This window comes from Andrographis paniculata, unplaced genomic scaffold (assembly GCF_009805555.1).
Source record: "Andrographis paniculata isolate CXL003 unplaced genomic scaffold, ASM980555v1 Contig77END, whole genome shotgun sequence".
Taxonomy (NCBI): Eukaryota; Viridiplantae; Streptophyta; class Magnoliopsida; order Lamiales; family Acanthaceae; genus Andrographis; species Andrographis paniculata.
The window spans coordinates 1,225,870-1,247,246 of record NW_026137614.1 but is presented as its reverse complement, the minus strand read 5'-3'; the positions used below and the strand labels follow the sequence as shown (position 1 = coordinate 1,247,246).

General features: G+C 35.0%; 2 protein-coding genes across 2 annotated transcripts; one reads left to right on the top strand and one right to left on the bottom strand.

Moving 5' to 3' along the window:
- The first annotated feature begins 14,767 nt into the window (after positions 1-14,767).
- Positions 14,768-20,071, top strand: LOC127239332 (cationic peroxidase 1-like). The gene is made up of 4 exons (XM_051257428.1): positions 14,768-14,947; positions 15,756-15,947; positions 16,199-16,364; positions 19,683-20,071. The coding sequence occupies exons 1-4, from the start codon at positions 14,768-14,770 to the stop codon at positions 20,069-20,071; spliced, it is 927 nt and encodes a 308-aa protein (XP_051113385.1).
- Positions 19,984-21,245, bottom strand: LOC127239333 (uncharacterized). Its single transcript, XM_051257429.1, has 2 exons — positions 20,475-21,245; positions 19,984-20,081 (listed from the first exon to the last, which is right to left on the bottom strand). The coding sequence occupies exons 1-2, from the start codon at positions 20,982-20,984 to the stop codon at positions 20,043-20,045; spliced, it is 549 nt and encodes a 182-aa protein (XP_051113386.1). The 5' UTR covers positions 20,985-21,245; the 3' UTR covers positions 19,984-20,042.
- Between the last annotated feature and the right edge of the window lie 132 nt (positions 21,246-21,377).

The following is a 21,377-nucleotide window of genomic DNA, read 5'->3' as shown; positions in this document are numbered from 1 at the left end:
GTCCTTATTTAACGATACTTAAATGCGCCCAAAATTACGAATAAATTTTAGAATCTGAATTTCTAAACCTAAAAAATTACATATATATATATATTTATATTTAACCCAAAAAAAAACTAAAAATTAACTCTTATAACCGGAAAAAAATAACTATTTTTGAATATATTTACTATTTTTGAGACTAAATATAAGAAAAATGAATATATTTATAATTTTAGGGGTTTAGAAATTGAGATTCTAAAATTTATTCGCAGTTTGAGCGCATTTAAGTCAAATATTGTTAAATAAGAACCTCCGAGGGGGTTAGAGAAGTATAAGGGATTTGGCGCAATTTTATAAAATCACATGCAGGTTTTGTGCAATTTAGCCTTTCTTTTTTCCCGGTTGCTATTATGACAAAGAGAATTCAAAGGGCAGTGCCGAATAGATAGAAGTAACCCGTAGTTTTAACATCTTTAAAATTTCGGAGGTTGATTCCGTCACTAATATTATAAATAGGTATTTATATGATATTTTATATAAAATATATATTTTGAATAAATATTATAAATAAAATATGAATATAGTCCCAAATTTATTCTCACTTTTCTTTGTGGTTTCTATCCATTATATTTACTTCCTTACTAATTTTGACAAAATCAACAAATCAACTATTTGATTATTATTCTTTATTCAATATTTATTTACAACAAATAAAACTAGCTTTGTTATATTTTCTTTAATTATTTACTTTTTATTTTTAACTAAATTTAAAAAAGTAACATCAATTATCTTTTTTAATAAATTATTTATTTTTTAAATTTATGTGTCTAATCCAAGTAGACTAATTTTACAATGAAGATATCTTATTTTTTAAAAAAAAAAATCCTTTTGTGTTCCAAAATGTGTAGGGAAACATGATTGTACTCTCAATAAATTTATTAACAGGAAAGAATCTGATTATTATATTTTTGTGAGGTTGTGTTCACATAGATACATACCTCTGAATTAAGTATGCTTCACATATTCAATTTATTTTTAATATCAAAAGTGCCTAATGGGAAGTAATTTGTAGTCAACTTATATCAGAGTAACAGCTAGTATTAAAAATGCTTTGAGAAAGATGATAAATATTCAATCAAAAACGGGATACGATACAATTGGTTTAATAGGGAAAAATATCTTAAATCAAATCATCTAATTTTCTCGTACAACATCATTTCACAAAACACCATTCAATAGTTTAGAAAATCTCGTTCGATGCTTCATATAACATCGATCAAGAGTCCAGACAACACTAGATACACTAAAAAAGAAAAAATGTTCATTTGTAACGAAATCTCATCGGCTATAATTTTTTGTTACAAAAACTATTTTTTGTTCTAAATATTTTTGTAACAAATGATTTTTTAAGTTTGTTCAAAATTTTTTACTTTTGTTACGATTTTTTTGTTACAATTACAATAACTTTAATTTAAATTTCAAATTAAATCTAAAATAATCTTACATAATATATCATCTATACATATATAATATTTATACATTAATATATATAAAAATTGAAATTAAAATAATTGTTTATTTAAAATTAAAATTATTATAACAATTAAAAATTAAAATTAAAATATTTTGAAACAAATCCTAGATGCACAACACCCCATCGAGTACTTTCCTTTATTTATTCTTGTTCGTTCTTCTTCTTTTTCATTCGTCTTCTTTTTCATTAGTCTTCTTTGTCTTATTTGTTCTTCTTCTTCTTCTCGTATGTCCTCCTTCACCTCTTTTTAAAATTTCTCCGTATTTCGATTTGTATATCATGTAATCTTATTTTCCCATTTTATTCTTCATCCTCTGTAATTCTCTCAATTCTTTCCTCCCTAAATTTCTTCGCCATTTTAGTAAAGTCTAGCTCTGCCTTCAATTTTCTTCAGTCCGCCATCTTCATCTCCTATTTTTGAGAAAAATAAGAGATTCAGCTCTGATTCATTTTCAATTTCGTTCACTTCCAATTCTTCATCATAACCTCTTTTCTCCCACCGACAATGATGGAATCGACAACACCACCTTCTCCAATTTTGACCGCTTCCAAATCCACCATAATTCTTCTTTATTTGGATAGTAAACATCGAAGAAATGTTGTTTCATTCTATCTTCACTTTCTTATTTTCATAAAAAAATTTCAATTTCGAACATAATACTAATAATGTGAAAACTTGAAGGGCTGCATTGGATTGAAGTGCCTTATTTAATTATGTTAATTATTCTTTTGTTGATATTTATGTAAGAAGTATAGTTGTGATTAGGATTAAATTATGTTGAAATTTGAATTTATTTTATATTGGAATTAGTTGTCGAATTTGTATACATAGTTGGTATATGATCATTTTTAGTTGGTGAACTGTGGAGTTTGTCCAAGAGATTTGAATAGGATGAATTGTGAGCTTATTTCTTATGTTGGTTGTAGAATTAGTTAATAATTGAAGTTGCATATGAACAACCTGCAAGGGGCTGGTTGTTGGGTGTATATTTTAGAAATTCACTCGATTTTGGAAATTGATAATTGAGGTTAGAATTATTTTACGAAAAACAGAATATCTTAGTTCAAGGATTGCTCATTTGAACTCTATTGTGTGCTTTCAATTTCCGAAATGAAGGAAAGTCGTGTTGCTTTGAATCTATACTTTAGAGAAAGATATATTGCAATAGATAACACTTGTTGTTTGAATGTAGGGCATTCGATGAAATTTTGCATACAGGCTGTTGCTTTGCAATAATCTGAACAGTTTCAAATTTTTTTTTAACAAGATTCGAAACTTATTTTATAATAAATGTGAGGAGGAGGATGCTTTGAGAATTTTTTAGCCTCGAAGATATCGAAAAGAGACCCCTCTTGAGCATAATCAAGATTGTCCGAGGATGAGCAACGCTGCAAGTGTGAGGAGGGAAGATTAATCGGCACCACCAAAAATTTAAAAATTAAAAGAACAATGCGGCTGCAACAACAAAATCAGGGAGTATCTCTTTATTTCGTTCTCAATTATTTATGTTGGCCTATTTATTATTTCATAGAATATGTGTTACTTAGAAAGTTAGTTTAGGTGTAATCTAGTTAGATGTAGAGTTAGTTAGCATAATTGACTTAGATACATAATTTGTTGATACATGGGTTATTGTTATTAACATTTACTACTTCCGTCCGGCTCTAAGTTTTCCATTTATTTTTTTTCTGTTGATATTTGAATATTAATTATTATATCAAAACATAGTACAAATTAAGAAAAAAATTGCAAAAATACTTCCATTAGTGTCTTATAATACTAATAGAAGGACATTTGTACAAAACGTTGTACAAATATAAAGATATTTTTAATATTAAGTACAATGACGCAAAAGGTAAATGCGACACTTAGAGGCGGACGGAGGATGTAAAACATAGTTAAATTAGTTGGATTTGTTGTAGAATAGTTAGTTGTTGTACTAATATTTTATAGACCCATATTATCACCACTTCCGATCAAATTCTGATCACCATTTCCGATAAGATTTCGGCCGCTCCGGCCACCGTCCGTCGAGTCTGATCCGTCCCTCGTGTTTTCAAACTCCGAAAACCCTGAGCTACCATATGCCGCCGCCGTATATCCGCTACACCCGCCAACCGGATCTTGACCCAAAACCGCTAACCGCATCTAGCTCATTCCGTCCACTTCCGGCGAAAAATCCACCATCATTGACTTCCCCATCATAAAAAACTCCCTACCTCGTTACCCGTACCACCATATCACCGTTGCAACCGTCGGTTCGAAGGCCCGATCAAACACAGTGCCTCCAGCCATCTACCGGCATCTGCACCTTCACCATCGATCTTCCCATCCCCAAAACCCCATAAACACACCTTCATACAATCAATTCTAGGCTACCGGAATTCATTCCAGATTGACGTGAATCGTTGTAAGTCGCCAGAGTTGTTGATGACTACGACATTCGATTGGTGATTTCTCTTCGGATTCATATTTTTCGCCCTCAAGAACCCCCAGGGTGAGAATCTTGCCGCCGGACACGATCTCCAACTTTCCGAAGAAAAGGATCAATTATCGTTAAAAAGTCAACGCTGGAGTTACGCCATTTTTTTACGTTCGATTGTAGTTCTATAAACATAATCATATTCTCAACCCTAAAAAATGCTCACACCGAGCTCGCCACCGCCGGAAACCCACCCGAAGTCACGGAAGAATTAGTTACCGCCACTAACGGTTTTTGTTACCGTCGATGGAGCTCGGTTATTATAATTTCGACGTCCGATTGCTCTTTTCTCGACAGAATTGTGTTCGTCGTCTTTAAAAACCCCTAGAGGGTGATTAGCATGGCCGAAAACCCACCCTAGGTCACCGGAGAATTTGTAACCAACATTAACCGTCGCCGATGATTGGATCTCACAATTTCGACGTCTGACCGGTGTTCTTTCTTCACCATGGTGTTTATTGGACTCAATAACCCCTATGATGATCCCATTGTCGCCAATGATTGCCTCTTTTCCGGAGTGGGGCCGTCGCCGGAGTTTTTCGATTATAGTAAACACTGTGGCAGTGGTTCTAGATGCCCGATCACCGGGATGTCATCTCCAATGCATTCTCCAACTCAAAAAATGTCAACCTTATTGAAGCCATCGCCTGTGAAGATGTTTACTATGGCGGTGCACGGTGGCCGTCGATCTCGGAATGTCGATTTTCGGAAAATTGTGTCGTATAACTATTTAACTGATGTTGCAGGTCGACTGGTAGTATCTGAAACCCCCATGCCATGGCTTTTGTGCCTAGTAACCGCCATATGCCAGCCGGAGGAGGTGGAGCTGCTGCCGCCCTTGGTTCAGTCGATCCGGCAAGAATTTTGTAAATCTGATGTTTTAGGTGAACTCAGGGGGTCTGAAAACTTCAGAGAGGTGCTGCCCAACCCCCACCATCACCTCCTACCGCCTCCGGAGCTCGATTGGATCCATTGGACTTGTTGCCGCCGTCTCCGACGATTCCGCCGCTGTCTACTGCCATCTCACCTACGGCAGCCACTGCCGTGGTCTCGATAGGACATCACACTGGAGCCCCACCCTTTCGGATTTGTGTATAGGGTGAGAGGTTTTTCACCGATGTAATTACAGGTACTTCGTCGGACCCGTGGTTGGGCATCAAGGGCTCCTTCTCGTTCTTGGAGGGGCCTCAACCAGCTGCCGTGGGGGCCTGGTATGATTTTGAGGATAGCCATATTCTCCGGTTTCTATGACGGAGACATCGAGGTACGTGATGGCTCACCCTGCTTGGAAGTATGTTTTAGTCGGGAGGTTTCCGCTAGGTTATTCATCATGGCGTGATTTGGTAGATGCATTTGCTAGCTTTCTATTGTTGGGACAGTATGAGCTTTATCATTTAAGCCATAGAAATGTTATCATTTATCTATTTGATAGTCGAGATTATGTTACACAATATATCCATGGTCTTTGGACGGTGCGGGGGGCACCAATGCGCGTCCTTAAATGGACGTCGGGATTCAAGGCCACAGAGGACCCTTATATTGTCCCGATGGGTGACTTTTCCACTATTACCATTGTATATTTATCATCGGGACATACTCTACATGGTTGCATCACGGCTTGGGAAGCCTTTGATTGTGGATACACCGACGGCTAGACGAGATAGATGTTCCCATGCCAAGGTTTGTATTAAGGTAGATCTATCACAACCATTGATAGATAGATTTACGATTCATTTGGGGGAGGCTAGGGTAGAGCAGAGAGTGATATATGAGAGGCTTCCTCGTTATTGTTCGTCTTGTTGTATTTTGAGGCGTGGGTCTGATGATTGCCATCGGTCGAGGCCTGCTCGGGTAACGATGGAGGCTACGAGGGGTCCTCAGCCGGCAGAGACTGTGCCTCCTATTGAGGAGCGGGTTGTGCCTCCTATTGAGGAGCGAGTTGATACTACAGAGTTTATGATGATAGATCGTCGGAGGCGTAGACGTAGGAGGCACAGATGTGAACAGGGGTCAGGTAGTAGTTAAGAGAGTACTCGCATCTAGCATTCGGGTTACTGCTCCGGGTGCTAAGTTGGTTGATTCCGATACTACTATTGTTGAGAGAGCACTTGCGACAGACATTCGGGTTACTTCTCCGGGTGCTAGGTTGGTTGATTAAGCTATTGGTTCAGAGACCGTATTTGAGAGGGTACTTTCGTCTGGCATTCGGGTTTCTGTTCAGGATCAAATTAATGAGAAGAGGTTGTCCCCCTTGGTTGAGATTCCGATAGTTTTGGAGGAGGAGGTTCGGGCTCCGAGCGCCTTTGATACGGTTAGTTCTCCGATGATAGAGAGCCCTGTGGTGCAGAAGAGACTACCTTCTCGTCAGGATAGAGGGAAGAAAATGATGATTGATGACACCCCTGATTTATGGATGCTTGTAGGGAGGAGGATCCCTCATCCTTTGGAGTTGATTCAGATGATTCTCCGCTCATCAAGGATAGTACTCTACCATCCTTGATCAATTTGTTAGCTTTTTCCCCGCGGAGATGAGAATTTTGTTTCAGGAGTCATGTCTGTTTCTCGGGAGAGTTTTGTGACTTCATTAGGAGTTGATGATCTTCGACATTGCTTTAGGGTGCCATTGGAGCCACCCCCTGTATAGGTCCCCAGAGGAATTGATTCAGTGGAGAAGATAGATTCTGAGATGATGAACAGGATGCCAGATCTCCTTGATCTTGAGGTTCCCTTGGGGGTTAGTATGCAGAGCAGGCCGCCGTTTTTAGGGGTGAGCCGCAACATTAATTGTAGTATTGCTCGTCTTCAGGCGAGATTTTCCATCGCCCCACGTCCTAGATGACTGATTTTTTTTTATCTTAGTATGGAATGTTCGGGGTGCTAGGAACCCCCAGGCCCAACGGGAGATTCATTATTTTTGTCAGGAGCTTCGGGTGCGTATTTTGATATTATTGGAGCCGATGGTCGAGGCAGAGCGCTGGAGTATTTCTGTTGTCGCTTGGGATTTGCGCAGATGATAGGGAATGAGGCGAACACGATTTGGTTTTTTTGTCGATAGCTCATTCCAGATTCAGATGCTTGTGAGTGTCGATCAGTGGATTCATGTGCAGATATCGTCACCGCATATTCGTCGACCTTTCTTAATGACGGGGGTTTACAAGAGATGCAGTGTGGTTAAGCGTCGGGAGATATGGAGATTCTTGGAGGAGACTGCAGTCTCAGCTGTTGGGGTTCCGTGGATAGTTGGTGGCAACTTTAATGCCATCGCAGATATATCTGAGAGGGAGGTCCCGGGGCGGTCGTGGCTGCGATCGATTCAAGATTTTTCGGGAGCTCTCCTTAATGTTGGATTGATAGATACCAGTTTTGAGGATTCTCAGCATACTTGGACGAACCAGCGGGTGTGGAAGCTCTTGGATCCGGTGCTTTATATTCGTTCGTGGGAGGAATTCGCAGAGTCTACGTGGGTCCGGAATCTTCCGCGGATGTGCTCGGATCATGCGCCCCTACTGGTTTGGGTTTCACATGAGCGGCATCATATTTCGTCATCATTTAGATTTCATAGCATGTGAATTCGACACCACTCTTTTATGGATAGAGTTCAGGGGAGTTGGGAGGTTCCAACAGGAGTGTTGGGACTTATTAACTTACGCTTGAAGCTATGGAGGCCCAAATAGTCATTAAGGTGGTGGAATCGGTATGTGTGTGGAGATTTTTTCATATTTTGGTGGAGGCCGAGAGGGAGGCTGCAGAGTGTGAGACCGAGTATGATCGGGATCCTTCGAAGACTACTTTATTACGCCGACAACGTAGTGCGGAAGCTTTGACACTTGCCATTGTGTTACAGGAGGTGTTCTGGTGGCAGAAGGCACTCTTGGATGTTTCATTCGATGGTCCGGGAGTGCTGTTGACGAGTGTTTATCTTTTACATGTGAGATGGTGATAGAGAGCTCGTGGAGCACTCGGATATCAAGGCATCGGCAATATCCTACTTTGCCTCGATGTTTGGAGAGACAAACGATGCAGATACTTCAGTATGGATGAGTTGGCGGATATGCGGCCGCAGATTCCACCAGAGGAGAACTGACAGATCTTGGCACCGCTGATTTTGGCGGAGGTTCGGGAGGTGGTATTCTCGATGGATCTGGATAGTGTGGTAGGTCCGGATGGATTCTCAGCGGTTTTTTTATAGGGAATGTTGGGAGATTGTAAGTCCGGATGTGTTAGCAGCTGTTTTGGAGTTCTTTTCGGGGGTCCCATTCCCAAAGTTTTATACGGCTACTACTATTGTCCTTATTCCGAAGAGGGATGCTCCGGAGTTTGGGATGATTATAGGCCGATTAGTGTGTGCAACGTCAGCCATAAGATCATCACGAAGTTGCTCACGGTGCTATTGGGGAGTTTGTTACCGCGCCTACTTTCACCACATCAGAGTGGGTTTGTGAAGAGGCGCACAATCATAGACAATATATTGATGGCATCCGAGATGGTTCATGAATTGAACCTTATAGGCACGTCGCATAACGTGCTTATGAAACTAGATCTTAATAAGGCATATGATAGGGTGTCTTGGCTTTTTTTAGGCATGCCTTGTTGAGGTTCGGTTTGGCGGAGGATTTCATTAAATTGGTGATGCATTGTGTGGAGCCTGCTTATTACTCCGTCTTAATTAATGGAGATCTTGAGGGATTTTTTAAATCCTCTCGGGGAATCCATTGTCGCCTACTCTATTTATGCTTGTGGCAGATCTTTTATCACGGAGTTTAGAGCGTCTCTACTAGGGGTGTCCAGAGCTTTATTTTAGATGTAGATGGGGGTTTCGGCTGTCCCACTTAGCATATGCTGATGATGCATTGATTTTTTGTTGAGTGCTTTTGGAGAGCAGATGAGCTCTTTAACGACCTTCTTGGCTGATTATGTGAGGATCACTGGCCAGAAGGTCAACTGTCAAAAGAGTACGAGGGGAGTGTACTTTTGGGATGATAGATGGATCGGGGAGCAGCCCCTTTCGACCTTTCGGGAGGATAGACTACCACCGCCGATATTCGTCCGAGACATATGGAGTGATGATTTGTGGGATGTTGGGCGACTACGAGCATATCTTCCGGAGTCGCTCGTTCAACGTGTTATGGAGGTTCCTATCGATAGATAGTTAGAGGACTGGATGACTTTGATGGCCTCGTCATCTGGTATATTTACAACATCTTCGGCTTAGGAGCTTTTCCGTGATACGGGGGTACGAAGTTGACTTTCGGGGATATTGTGGTCGTATATTCTTACTCCGACGATCTCAGTTTTTCTATGGAGATTGTTTTTGCGACATATACCGACAAATAAGATTCTTCAGCACTATGGCATCTCGATTGTTTCATGGTGTCTTTGTTGTCATATAGAGATGAAGACTATATCTCATCTCTTTATTGGATCAGAGGTTGCTCGGCTAGTGTGGGATCACTTTGCGGCACTTTTCAGGCAATCTTTGTCAGAGACACATATACTACATCTATTTGTGTCTTTGTGGAGGCTTTCTTCGGCACACTCCTAGAGTATAAAGCGTATGTTCCGCTATTGATATTATGGTTCATTTGGATCGCTTAAAACGATGCGAAGCATAGGGGGCTTCACGCATCTCCAGGGGATCATCTGGCGGATTCATTCACAATTGCAAACTTTAGGCGTGCTAGGATTCTTCTACGTCGACATTGGGAGGATGACTTCCATATTGTAGATGAGCTCAGGTTTCGATACCCCTCTTCGGTTCCCCGGTCTCCAATTATGGTGTGTTGGGAGGTACCGTCTCCGGGATGGTTCAAGCTTAATACAGATGGTGATTCGCTTGAAAATCTCGGAGCAGCAAGAGCGGCTGACATTATTTGGGATTTGGCAAGAGCAGTACTTGTCTCATTTCAAAATCCGATTCCACATGCGACGAACACTTTGGCAGAGCTTACGATGATCCAGACAAGAATAGGGACATCGATCGATCGAGGATTGATGTCTTTGTGGGTCAAGACGGATTCAAAAACATGTATATCTCTGATCTCATTTGAGGTGAGCACTGGATGCTACAACGATGCCTTATGAGTATTTGACTGCGGCTTCGGGATGCGACTTGGCGGATATCTCATATATATAGGGAAGGAACCGCGCCGCAGATGCCTTGGGGAACTTAGCGGTTTCCCTTCCGACTGAGCGGATACTTCTCCCGATAGACATTCCTTCGATGATCAGAGGCCTCCTTCAAGCTGACCCAGATGGTCTCCCGACTTTTTGTTTCAGGTAGTAGGCTTATCCTCGATGTCTTGTACTTAATGGAAGCAGGGTTTTTCTTGTGATAGGCTAGTATTGATTGTTGTTAGTGCCTTGACTTAGTACTTAGTTGGATTGACAGTGACACTTAGTACTTAGGCTTATCCGTATACTTTTTTGGACTATGTAGCCTTAGTAGAACTATGTATGGCTTGATCCCGCTCGGGTATGTAGGCAGCCCACTTTGGACACAGCCATTGCTATATAGAAAAAAAAATTAGTATGAAATTAATTCAATATGTTGCTCATATAATTATTTGATTGGAAGTGCTTAAGTGTAGTTGTCTTAGCTTTTTAGATTCAATCGTGTTTGAATATGTAATTAGTAGTAGCTTATGGCTTGTAGAATAGAATGTATTTGTGATGTTGTGTTCATTGCATATTTGTATAATAATGTATATTTAGTTGTTAAAATTAGTCTCTGGTGTTGTTGGATCCATTATATTAGGTTAGCTGCTGAAACCGGACTCGATTTAGATCTAATTCAGTCAGCTTTAGTTTTGATAAATCTAGTGTTAGTGTTATTAGATATCTTCATTAGTTAAAGCAACATGATTCTTCATTAACTGCTCTTGCATTCATTAGTCCTATAAGCCTTGGTTTGAATTGAGATTTACTGCCGTGTATTAAAGTAGTATAAGAATTCTATTTGGTCAGTTTAGTAGTAGTACTAATACAGATTTGCATTCCCTCATTTGAGTCTCTGCAAATATTAGTTATTTATTTCCGTTGCTTTTTGTTTGGTTTGCATTGTCCTAAGTTTGTATCGTGTATTAATGTAGTATAAGAATGCTATTGATTGTTATATAATTGTGATATTGTACGGATATTGGTCCGGGTGTTATCAAAATAGGGTTTATGCTATAATTATATTTATGTTGTTCTATATGTTACAATTTTGATTACACTGTTGTATAGATAGTTGAATTCGGAAAATAATCTCCAATATTTTCCCTTACATATGTTGTAATGTTTGAGTTAATATCTTTAATATTTTATATTGATCAAATATTTTTATAAGTTGCATTTTGTTTATGATGATATGCACATGTTTTTTTTATATGTACATAGGTGATACCATTAACATAGTGAAGGTTTCTGTCACAGCTGCTATCTTTCCGGAGGCCACGTTTATTCTACGAACGACATCTGAAGCGCAAACACTCTGTGAGGTTGTCCATATCGAGCCAATCGACTGGACATTCAAGGATGTATGTAACCATTTTTATAAGACTTTCTATTAGATTATAAGTTAACCATCTCTCAAGTAAATTCTTATATAATTTTGCACTATGTTGGTAGCTCATTCATCACCCGTAACTGCCATGTATGTTCACTTTGACGCTGTATGGGGCGATGCAACACTACACATAATTTTATGATAATTAACTTTTATTTGTGAATTGATATTGACTGAGTCTTTCTCGTTGGTTGAACATGTATATTTGTTTCCTTTTGTACGTTTGTTGCTATGCTTTGCCCTTGGATTGTATATGTTCGGTCGTATTGCGAAATAGTTATGCTTCCAGACAATGCGTACTTGGTGCAACTAATGGTGATACAAATTTTTTGTAATATTTTTATATTTTGTAATGCTATTTTGCAGTGTTTTCTCGCATCATACAAATTTTTCGGTTCCAATACTAATTCTTTTTGTTATTACTGAAAAAATAAGGATACTCTTTTTGTTACAAAATTGTAATCATTACAAATACCGGTACAAAAAACACGAATATCGTTTAAAATAGTTTTCTGACAACCAACTTAATGTAGCAAAAATTATACCGTAACAAAAGCCGTTACAAATGCATGAACATTTATTGTAAAGATTCTTTTATTACGTGAAACGTCCGCTACAAATAAATCAAAAATACATTTCTAGTGTTACAAAAACCGTTGCAACAAGAATTTCACATGCATTGACCACCTACTTTTGTTACGGAAAATGTCGGTACCGAGACTTTTTGTAACTTGAGTATATGCACTGGTCAAAATTCGGTATAAAATCGTTATAGATAACTTTTTATAATGAAAAATGCCCAATATCGTTTAAATCTTTAAAAATTATTTTTCGATAGTTCAAATAGCAATTATCAAGAGTCTAGACAGTACTAGACATACTTCTTTGGAGCACCAATTCTAATTTCTTAGACAATATCTTTTAAATCTATTGAATATTGTCTCACATTGGATATGATGTATGAATTCCCTTGACTTACAAGGGTGAAGGACCAGTCCACCTATCACCAATTGGTTTTAGGTTGGAAGTCAAATACCTTCTTAATATGGCATCAGAGCCTAAACTAGGGCTCGAGTTCGAATCCCACCATCCTCATTTGTGGCATATGCATGTGCAAGTTTCGAACTCAAGTTTTCGAACTCAAGTTTTTAAGTGAGACGGTTATATTTCAAATACTCCTCCCGTCCCAAAATAATAGTCTCATTTCCATAAATAACCATATCACTATAAAATTACCCTTACTTTTTTATTATTATTACACAAATGCCACTACTTTTTATACTAATACACTCACAAGGGTAAAAAAATCTTTTACCCATATTTTTTACCGATTATCAATATAATATCAATATTGTTAAAATTCTGTGTCCAACGCAACTCAAACTCAATTTATAATTGTGGGATGGAGGGAGTAGTACATATAGAGTCCTGACAATACTGGACATACTTCTCTAGATATATATATATATATATATATATTGATGAAGTATACGTATTAACCATATTCGAACGAAGTCAACATGCGTGATGAGATTCTTGTATCATACATATATAGTGCGTTGAATTAATTAGATTGCCCACCATTTTATAAATTATTATTATATATATATATATATTTAGATATATTATTTCTCTCAATCCACTTTCTATTTAACAAAACGTAGTTTCACCTAACCTAATTAAGTGAGTTTATTCAGGTTTTGTTTGTCTCTTTCTATATTAAGTGAAAATTTTATTTTTACATATTGTAATAAAATAATTTTTCTTTTAAAACATATAGTTGTGTTTGTTTGTGAATTTGAATGTTGAATCTGGATCGTTTTAATAGCAAAAATTTGAATTTGCAAAGTTGTTCATTGTGATATAGATAGATGTTAATGTGATATTTTAAATGTAAAATTATTTTTCAACAGTAATATTAAAAATAAAAAATAATTTTTTAATTTGATATTTTAATAATAATAATAATAATAAATAAATAAATAATAGTTAGAAATTCACAAGAGAACGCAACCCTAATGTTTAAGATTTTTCTTCAAAGCATAAGAAATTTTAAATCTATTTTCTATTATATCTTAAATTTCCTTTACGAATTAAAATTTTCCAGACATTGATTTTTTCTTTTTCTTTAAAAGAAAAAACAAAAACTCAAATTTAAAACACAAGTTCTAATTATGTATATATATTATCTATAACAATTATATATAATCTGTCACACACATTTTAGGTTTTGAAGCCGGATTTGAAAATAATTATATATGAATTTGAATAGTTGTTAATTTGATGTGATATAAATAGAGTTATATATGTAAAATTAATTTGTAAATGTAATATAAAAAATAAAAAGTAAAATTTCTTATTTTTTATATAAAAAATTATTGATAATGAAATTAAATTGAGATAAGAATCTACAATAAGACGTATCCTCTTGTTTATATTCTTCTTTTTTTTTTTTCTTTTTTCATCCACACTATCTATGTTTTTTTAAAAAGATACTCATTTCCATTCGAGATAATTATGATATTTTATTTGGGCATGTAAATTAAAAATAATAATACAATAATATAAAAGGGGATAGGTAAAAAATAAAATAAAGATAATATAGAAAATTTATTAAAGAAAAAAATAATAGAAAAAAATTGTGAGTGAGAAATAGAAAAAAAAGTGACAAATTAATTATTATTTGTGAAAGTAGAGGTAATAAAATTATGGATGAAAAAAAAATTAATATAAATAAATGATGCATAAGTTTAATGTATAATTATAAAAGATAATCTTACATAATTATAATTATAACGGATAGAGAGAATTACATTTAGCAAATTTTTAATTAAATTTTACTTACATTTAAAAGATTTTCAAATCAATCTAAAATAGTATAACAAACATTCAAAAGCAAGAAACAAACAAAGGATAAAATTGTATAATAAAAAATAATGGAACCTTTTGGTGTGATATTTCTATAAATATGTCTTCAAAGTGGAGTGGTGGTGCATCAACTCCAAACTCTATCTCCATCTTCATCTCCATTTCCATGTCCAATCTACTCAACAATTTGCATGAAATATAACTATCTTCTAATATTACAAGCAAGCTAGCTAGCTATCATTAAATAATTAGAAGCATATAATTAATTATATATACATGGGTTATTATAATATCTTGAAATTTTTTTTCGATATTACGCCCTCATCAGCAGTTTCCATGTCAATAAAATTGTGTATGTATATAGCCTTCCTTACGGCCGCGGCAGCAAACGAACAATTGTCACTGACGCACTACTCGACGTCGTGCCCCCGTGCCATCTTCACCGTCAAAGCTGCCGTTTTTAAAGCTGTTCTTAGCGAACGCCGCATGGGTGCATCCTTGCTTCGCCTTCATTTCCATGATTGCTTCGTCAATGTACGTACCGCCCTTCTCCCCTCCTTTCTTTTTTTTTTTGTATAAATCTACCGTTTGAAAAACTGAGTTTTAGGCTTTGTTTATATAGCACACTTTCATTCATTTGACACTATTTATTTTTGAAAAAATATAACATCAAATACACTTTTTTCTTTCGCAAAATATCGAATCAAATACTAATTTTTTACTTTTTCCAAACTTTCAAAATTTCAAAAACCTCTAAAAAATCCTATCTAAACAAACAAGTTTTGATTTTGAATTTTTATTGAAATAGTGATTTGGACATAATATTAAATTTATAAATAAAATCAAATAATATATTCTTAATTAAAAGACAATAGTGGATGCATAGTAAAGAAATCAGAATCAAACTTTAACTAAATAGGTCTAGCTATAGTGTTGTATGTCAATAATAATAATATCGGGACCACATAGTGGTGTGAAGATGGATTCGTGACTACTAGGTCATATTCAAGCCCCGACACCAAGTCTTATTTGTCATTTATAGTTCATTTAATGTGATTTATCATGTCGGACTATTAGGTTCAGTCGGGAGTTTATCGGATTTTGATTTTCGTATAAAATAAAATAAAAAATATTTGATTTGATATTTTTAAAGAGTAAATAAATATATAAAATCTTTGAAAAATCTACAAAACAACACAAGTATATATTTTTTGTGATTGTCAATAGTACATAAAATGAAGAGATTCTTAAATTGAAACCATATGATAATTGTTAGATTAAAAATATATTTATCAATTTACATCAAAATCATTATATTAATTGAGATCATGTCGATATATAGGGTTGTGATGGTTCGGTATTGTTGGACGATACGGAGAGCTTTACAGGAGAAAAGACGGCTGGACCAAATGCTAACTCACTGAGGGGTTTTGAAGTGATCGATTCGATCAAATCCGAGGTTGAAAGGTTATGCCCGGGGGTGGTTTCTTGTGCCGACATATTGGCCATGGCTGCCCGCGACTCCGTCGTAGCCGTATGCACGCGCTTAATTATTAATTAATTAATTAATTCTTTTATATATTTCTTCAATTCAATTCACCATTTAATTAATTATTAATTATGGATTAATTGTATATTTCCTATTATCGTCAAAATCTGTGCTTATTTCCTTTGTATTTTACAAAGGAATTGACCACAAATTTGAATGACAGAGGGAGTATTAATTAAAATGTACATGTAATCATATATGTATATATATATATATATATGTTGTTATATGTACAGCTGGGTGGACCGTCGTGGATGGTGCAGCTGGGAAGGAGGGACTCGACCACGGCGAGCATCGATGCGGCAAACAGAGATATTCCATCACCGGTGATGGACGTCGGGGATCTTATTTCCGCCTTTTCTAAGAAAGGATTTTCACCTAAAGAAATGGTTGCACTTTCCGGTACCTATCACCTAGTTTGCTTGTGGTTTTATTTTTTTAATTTTTTGCAAATAAATAATTGTTTGGTAGTGAAGTATAACATTTTAATAGAAATTTAAATGTTAGATATTATTTTTTAGGAAGAAAATTTATATAAAAAATATATATAGGTAAAAATATATGATCAAGTGTTTTAACATATGCTACATATAATTTTGAACCAAAATTATTATTAGTCAAATTGAAATTCAATTTTTCTATTTTTGATCCAACTCAAAAAATGTTATCAAAAATGGTCTCATACAAAATAAAAATTATCAATTTTGGTCACATCGTTTAAATTTCAACGGATTGTGCTGACGTGACTGTTATGAAAGCTGAAGTAGCGACTGAATCAGATCGAACACGGCCGTGTTACACAAATAACGACCGTGTTAGACTTTAAAGTTGTTTTCATCGTAGCAAAATTAAACACAGGCGTTTGAATTTGTAAATACGGCCGTGTTCTGAGATCCAGACCTACTATGACACTGCGAGGCCGTGCTCTGTTATGCCCATAACATATGTATATGTCAGATATATATATATATATATATATATAGAGAGAGAGAGAGATAGATAGATGCAAGTAGGTAGCTAGCTTATTAAATACATAAGTATGTAGAGATAGTAGTATAGGTATAATAATTAGTTTTTTGAAAAAAATAAATTTAAAAAATACTAAAATATTAATTGTACAAAAATTAGTAAATATTTAGTGTGTTATTATTCATTAATTTTTTTTTTCTTAAAAAATATTGAATAAAATATTTATTTTTTATATTATATTAAAATTTAATTTTATATTTAAAATATTATATTATATTTATATTTATATGATATTATACAAGTACTCTATCTGTCATTTAAATTTATTATTATTTTTCTTTTTTGTTTGTCATTTATATTTATTCTTGTTTTATTTTTTAGTTAAAAATATCATTTTTTATTTTTTATTTACCAAAAAATATAAAACTTTTAATTTTTATTTATTTTTTTTAAAATTCGTGTCCGATCAAATAAGCCCACAATCGAAATCGAATGACGGTGTACTATTTTAATTTATTTTCTTTTTTATATTCAAAATTCAAACCTCCAATTAAACAGATCGTCAAATCATTCCTCGTCATGTTCTGTCCAATGAGTGCAATCCCCATTTATTATTTATTTATTTTTCTAAAAGACCACATCCAAAAAAAAAAAAAAAAAAAAGTCTCTGAAAAGCTTGTGTTTCAGAAAGCTTTTTCTCTTGCTCACTCATTTTTTCTTGGGTATACACACGGGTGTGTGAATAAAAGAACACGGCCGCGTTTATTGACAGACAAGTTCTAAAAATAGATCTTAGAACACGGGCGTGTTTTATGCCAATTATATTTTACAATTCACAATACATGTTATTAAAAGTACAATTTTTTATTCACTCACAAATTATACATATTTCTATTTTAAATTATTCAACTATAAAATAATTATTTCATATTTTTTTTAGTAATTATGGATCTCACTTTTTTCTACAAATATCTTTATTTTACCGTTTGAACATTGTATTTACACCAAAAAACAAAGATAAAATTATTTTTACACTACTTTTAATTACTAATTATAATTAAAATATTATTCCCTCTGTCTGCAATATTTAGCGCATTTGGGCTCAGCACAGTAATTAAGAAAAATAAATATTTTATTGAAAAAGTAGAAAAAGTAAAAAGGTAGTTTGAAGTATTTTTGAAAATTTAGTTAGTAATTGAAAAAAAATGAAGAGAGGGAAAGTAATAAAATTATAGGTATTTGTTGTAAATAACTGTTAAATGAAGGGTAATAATTAATTATTGACTTTTTTACATTCCCAAATATAGTAATGAGATAAATTTAACCGACCGATGAAAAAAAAGTGAGAATACATTTGGCGGAGGGAGAAAGGAGTATTACTTTTTGAACTCTACACGCCAAAAGTAAATTTATATTTTTAAAATGGACCGAGGAGTATAATATATACTTATAATTATATACAATATACATAATATATATTATTTCAATTTATAAAAATTCAATAATTCAATATAAAATATTGTTTCCTCCGTCAAACTCAAAATATTATTTTTATTATTTTCGTTTGTTCTATTTAAAAGTATTAATATCTAACTATAGTAAAAATAATTATACATTAATACTTAAAATTTTTTACGTCAATTACAAATATTATTACGTATTAATTAATTTAATAGGCTAAACTGTTTTTTTAGTCCCGTAACTGAACCTCTTTATCATTTTAGTCCCGTAACTAGAGGTTGTCTTAAACTAGTCCCGTAAGTGAATTTTTTTTTCAATTTAGTCCTCAATACTTATGTGGCATCTGCATAGCAGGCTGGCGGATACGTGTCCGCCAAATCAGCGCCACGTGGCGAACATGTGTCCGCCACGTGGATTATTGTTATTTTTATTTTTTAAATATAAAAAAATACAATTATAAAAATAAATAATAAAAAAAAAATTATCCATATGCATATCAAGTCAACACTATGTGACTTTTAATAATTTATATATTAATATATTTTTTAATTATATTTTTTATATTTTATTTTTATTTTTAATATAAAAAATATAAATTATCCACTTAGCGGTCACGTGGCCCGACGGACATGTGGATAATTTTTATATTATTTTTATTTATATTTTTATATTTTATTTTCTTATATTTTTATATTTTATTTTTTTATATATTTTATATATTTAATTTTATTAAAAGATAAAATTAAAAAAATAAAAATAATCTAGATGGCAGACACGTGCTGATCTGGCCCACACCTGTCCGCCAATCTGCCACGCAGATGCCATGTAGACATAAAGACTAAATTGAGAAAAATTTTCACTTACTGAACTAGTTGAATAAAATATAAATTGTCAGTTACTGGATTAAAAAAGCGGTTTATCCATTTATTTATAAAGTCTAAAAAACAAAAATATCAATACAATTTATCTTGTTAGAAATATTAGCAAAAATATATATATATATATATATATACATCTATCTAAAAATACAGAATAAACACACAAAATTAAATCGATTTAATTGATGGAAATCAAGAATGTGTTATTTTGAAATCAATTTTAAATTTTTTTACTAGACACTCCTAATTGTTGGTCATAAAATACTATAGTATATAAACTATTATTATTAAAAAAATAATAATAAAAACTAAAACGAAACTCCTATAGAACACATCCTAAATTTGTCAATTCAAAAAAAAAAATGTGGTTTACTAAAAAGTAATTATTGAAGTGCGATGAATTTTGGGGCAGGTGCGCACACAATAGGGCAGGCGAGGTGCAGAGTGTTCCGCAATCGGATCTACAACGACACCGACATTTTCGGGTCCTTCGCCACTTCCCTGAAGACCAATTGCCGGAGTTCCGTCGACGCCGACGACGACAACCTCTCGCCGATTGACGCTGTCTCGCCAGCCTCTTTCGACAACACCTACTTCAAGAATCTCGTCGGCAACAAGGGCCTCATGCATTCCGACCAGCAGCTCTTCGCCGGCGGGGGGCCAACCGACACTGTGGTCGCTGCTTACACCAAAGACCCGTCGTCCTTCTTTGCGGACTTCGCAAGCGCCATGTCCAAGATGGCTAACCTCACTGGAACCCACGACGGCCAGATCAGGACCAACTGCAGGAAGACCAACTGATCGATCCCACCTGCAGCCCTAATTCTGAATATAATTAGGGCTAGCTAATTAAACCAATGAATGAAGTTAACTAATTAATCAATGTAAGTCGGAATAAGTATATATATGGTCGATCTGAATGGAATTCTATATATATATATATATATATATATGCTGCTGCCATTTCAATGGTGGAAGGAAGTAATTAATGTTATGAAATTTGCTTAATCAAGTTAAGTTTAACAAAATTAAAACATGAAATCAATTACAATGGTTGTATTTCAGAAAGAAAGACAGATGATTAACAGGTAGCAATTGACATTTTGGAGCTAAGAAACATAAAATTGCAATGTGCAGTGACAGACAAGTAGTAATTAATTAACAATAACCATGAATTCATGAATTATCGGAAATCTCCCCCCACCAACATATTCTTCACAATATTGGTGTAGGAGCTGCATCCCCGCCGCCGGGTGCCGCCGCCGCCGCCGCCGCCGCCAAAGCACAAACTTGAAACCGGCGACTCATAATCATCATCACTCTCCTCCTCCTCCTCCTCCTCCTCCTTCGAAGGAGAACGCTGAAATTGACCCTTTTTGCTGATCCGCCTGGGAAGCATAATCAGGCCGCCGCCGCCGCCGCTCCTCTTGGAGGGTTTCCGGCGAGACATGAATCGTGCAGCAGGGCTGGATTGAAAGGACGGCGGCGGCGTCAGGGGAGGAATGTAAAATTCCCTGCAGCAGGTGGATTTTGTAAATTTGAATTTAGGAGTCCCTGGCTGGGATTCCCACAGGAACGGAACCCCCACAGGACTCGCACCGTAATAGACGTCGGAGCCGTTGGCAGCAGCAGCAGTGAGACCGCGGTGGCGGTGGATGGATACTCGGCCATCGACTGATTGGTTAGTTCTGATGGTGTTAAGTTCCGCCAGCATTTTGATGGATGGAATTCTTGTGGAGGAGAGGTTTGCATTCAAAGTATATACTTGATTGTGAAATTAATATTAGCTAAGCAGGCTAAGCTAGGTTATTATCAATTCCATACTCATGTTCCATTTGTTTATCTGTTGAGATTGTGATTGATTGGAAGATATATATATATATATATATTTAATTAAAAATTATAGTATATATTTTCATAAATCGAAAATGAAAAAAATAAATAAACTACGTATTTGAAAAGTCATCGATCGGCCACCATACAATACAACGCCAGTTCAGCCACCATTTAGGGTTTTATTTATTTATTACTCGTGGCACATGCATGCAAGACAAAGGTGGTTTTCCCAATATACAGATTGCTTAATAATTAACTTATTAATTAATGA